Below are 3,023 nucleotides of genomic sequence, written 5' to 3'. Positions count from 1 at the left end.
TATATTAACATTTTATAATGGATAATATACATATCTTAATAATTCATAACTATTTCCTTTTTTTTTTTTTTTTTTAAGTTATCATTTTTATATTTAATTCTTTATTTGTTTATGTACTTGCTCTCTATTTCTTTATTATATTATTATTATTATTTTTTATTATTTATTTTATTTTTTTTTTTTTGTCGTTATATTTTTGCAACATATTAATCAACAATACTTTTTTGAAGGTCTTTGTATAGATCCAATTCCTTTTTCTTCTCTTCGACCACACTGAACATGAAGAGAAAAAACATACAAAATAAAAATAAGAAAAGATAGAAAATATGTATGTATATCTGTGAATATATATATTTAGATATTTAGATATTTTTCCTTACATGGATATATAAGACTTGCTGTATCTTTTTAACTCTATAAGCATAGCGCAAGCCTAAAAAAAAAAAATAAATAAATAAATAAAATGGACACACACATATATATATATATGTATATATATATATATATTTATATATATATGTTTATATATATATATATTTATATATATATGTTTATATTTTTTTATTTTTTTTTTTCCGGCTTACCTTTTGAAGAACTGACAATTTCTCCTTAAATTTTTTCTCATTTTCCTCCTTTATGTTCTCAAGTTCATTTTCCTTCTGTTCTCTCGATGCCCTAACCTCATTGAACATCTCATTGGTCTCATTCTGCATAAGCGTAAAAAATATTAACATATATATATATATATATATATATATATATATTTATTTATTTATTTATTTATTTATTCTTATCCATGTAATATAATTTATTACCAATTTCTCTTCAGCCTCTTCCAACATTTTCTATAAAAAAAAAAAATACAAATATATATTAAAACATCAAAATATCAAAATAAGATATTTTTGACGTATAAAAATAGCCATATATTTTCATATAGAACTTACCTCATTTTCTGCTACTATTTGATTAAACGTTTTAGTAGATTCGTTGAGAAAATTATTTGTATCCTCATTCAACTGTTTGACCAAGTTTTCCTTATCCATAATTTCTTGTTTTAAATCTTGAATATCTTTCTCTGTGACTTGAATTTGTTTTTCATTTTCTTCGATTAGCTTTAATGAATTTTTAAGTTCTTGTTCATCTTGATCAATAAACTGTTTAATATTACTTTTGAAGTTTTTCCAGTTTACATTTAACATATTATCGACAGTAGTTGAATCTATATTTATATTGATTGGATGTATTTGAGTCCATTGAGATGTCGATATATTTTTATGTAAATTAATATTTTCAACAATTTCTATAAATTTTTCATTTATATTTTTTGCTAATTTTTTTAAATCACTATTTCTATTATTTAACTTTTCACTTAAATTAGGATATTCATTATTTAACCCTTTAATTTCATTTTTAATATGTTCAATTTTTTCTTTATTTTTATCAATATTTTCATTCATTTGGACAAATTGTGATTTATTTAATGTTTGTTTTTGTAAGATATCTTTTACTTTTTTAATTTCGTCTAAGATGTTTTCCGTTTTATTTTTTTCATCTTGATTGGATATTTTACATATCTCAATATCTTTTTCTAATTTCTCTGTTTCATCTAAACTGTTTGTATATAATTGTTTAATTTTTTTATTTTCCTCACAAAGAACTTTATTCCTTTTAATTAATTCTTCATTTTCTTTCATATGGTTTTTTATTTCTTCAACTTTTTTTTTCTTCTCACTAATATCTTCAATTTTATTATTAATATCATTATCTAATCTGTCGATTTCTTTTTCTAAATTAATTCTTAACATATCATTTAAATTTTTTTCTTCTTTATTAATATAGGATTGATAACTATGTAAAATAAAATCATCCATTTTTATTTCATTCAATTCATTAAAATCATAAGATAAACTTAAATCCTTTTCTTCATTTATATCATTAAAACATTCTACTTCAAAAATTAATAATTGACATAACCAAGCAAGAGCTGATAAATGTGTATTATATTGTAAACCTGTTGTTGGGGCTACTAATGTTGATTTAGATATAGTATATGGATATCCTATGTCTTTATAAAAACTTAATACAACTTCTCCATAATTATCTTTATTTACTTCTATTAAAGGGTCCACATGCTTAAATATAAAGTTCCATATATTTATTAAATCTGTCATACTTGGATTCTTAAATAAATTCGGTGTTATACAGCCACTATAATTTTTCCATCCTAAATATCGAATTAATATTTTTACATTATCTTTTTTATCACTTTTGTCCACCTTCTTTACATATACAGATGCATTAGCTTTATAAAAAGATAAGTTGTTCAACGATGTACGCGATTTAGTTTTCTTATCTCCAGAAACATAAATACTATTATTCAAATTTGTATTATTATTGAACACTGAAAGGGTAGGATTGAACTTATTATACACTGAATGATTATTCATTTTGATAAAACATAAAATTAAATGAAATAAAATAAAATAAAATAAAATAGAAAAAAAAATAAAATAATAAATGGAAACTAAACGAAATTTATATGTAATAAATATTGTACACTTTTTTTCTTTTTTTTTTTAAATATATATATATATATATGTGTGATCACCTCAAAAAATTAAATAATTTAGGCAAAACATTTAATAAATATATCATTATATTAAAAAATAAATAAATATATTATATATATATATATATATATATATAATATATATATGTATATACTTGGATTAATAGTTGAAAGTTCAAATGTGCATATTATATCACACAATTAAAGGAAAAATAAATAAAAAAAAGATGTATATATATATATATATAATATTATGAATTATATATTCATACATTTTTATTATATATATATATATATATTATATATATTTTATATTGCATATGTAATATTATGATAGCTGAATTTAAAAAAAAAAAAAAAAAAAAAAAAAAAAAAAAAAAAAAATAATTTTTTTAAAAAAAATATTAATTTTTATAAAAATAATTTTTTTTTTTTTTTTTTTTTTTTATAT

At 19.1% G+C, this 3,023-nt stretch overlaps 1 protein-coding gene across 1 annotated transcript; it reads right to left on the bottom strand.

Annotated features, from left to right (window-relative positions):
• Positions 1-206: 206 nt before the first annotated feature.
• On the bottom strand, positions 207-2,450 carry PRSY57_0614900 (Ndc80-like protein; the record flags this gene model as incomplete). The annotated part of the gene is made up of 5 exons (XM_012906525.2): positions 207-273; positions 381-433; positions 585-707; positions 816-845; positions 948-2,450. 5 exons carry the CDS (start codon positions 2,448-2,450, stop codon positions 207-209), a joined length of 1,776 nt encoding a protein of 591 aa, XP_012761979.2.
• Positions 2,451-3,023: the final 573 nt, after the last annotated feature.

Source organism: Plasmodium reichenowi, chromosome 6 (genome assembly GCF_001601855.1).
Source record: "Plasmodium reichenowi strain SY57 chromosome 6, whole genome shotgun sequence".
Lineage (NCBI taxonomy): Eukaryota > Apicomplexa > Aconoidasida > Haemosporida > Plasmodiidae > Plasmodium > Plasmodium reichenowi.
This window is presented reverse-complemented; position numbering and strand designations above follow the sequence as displayed.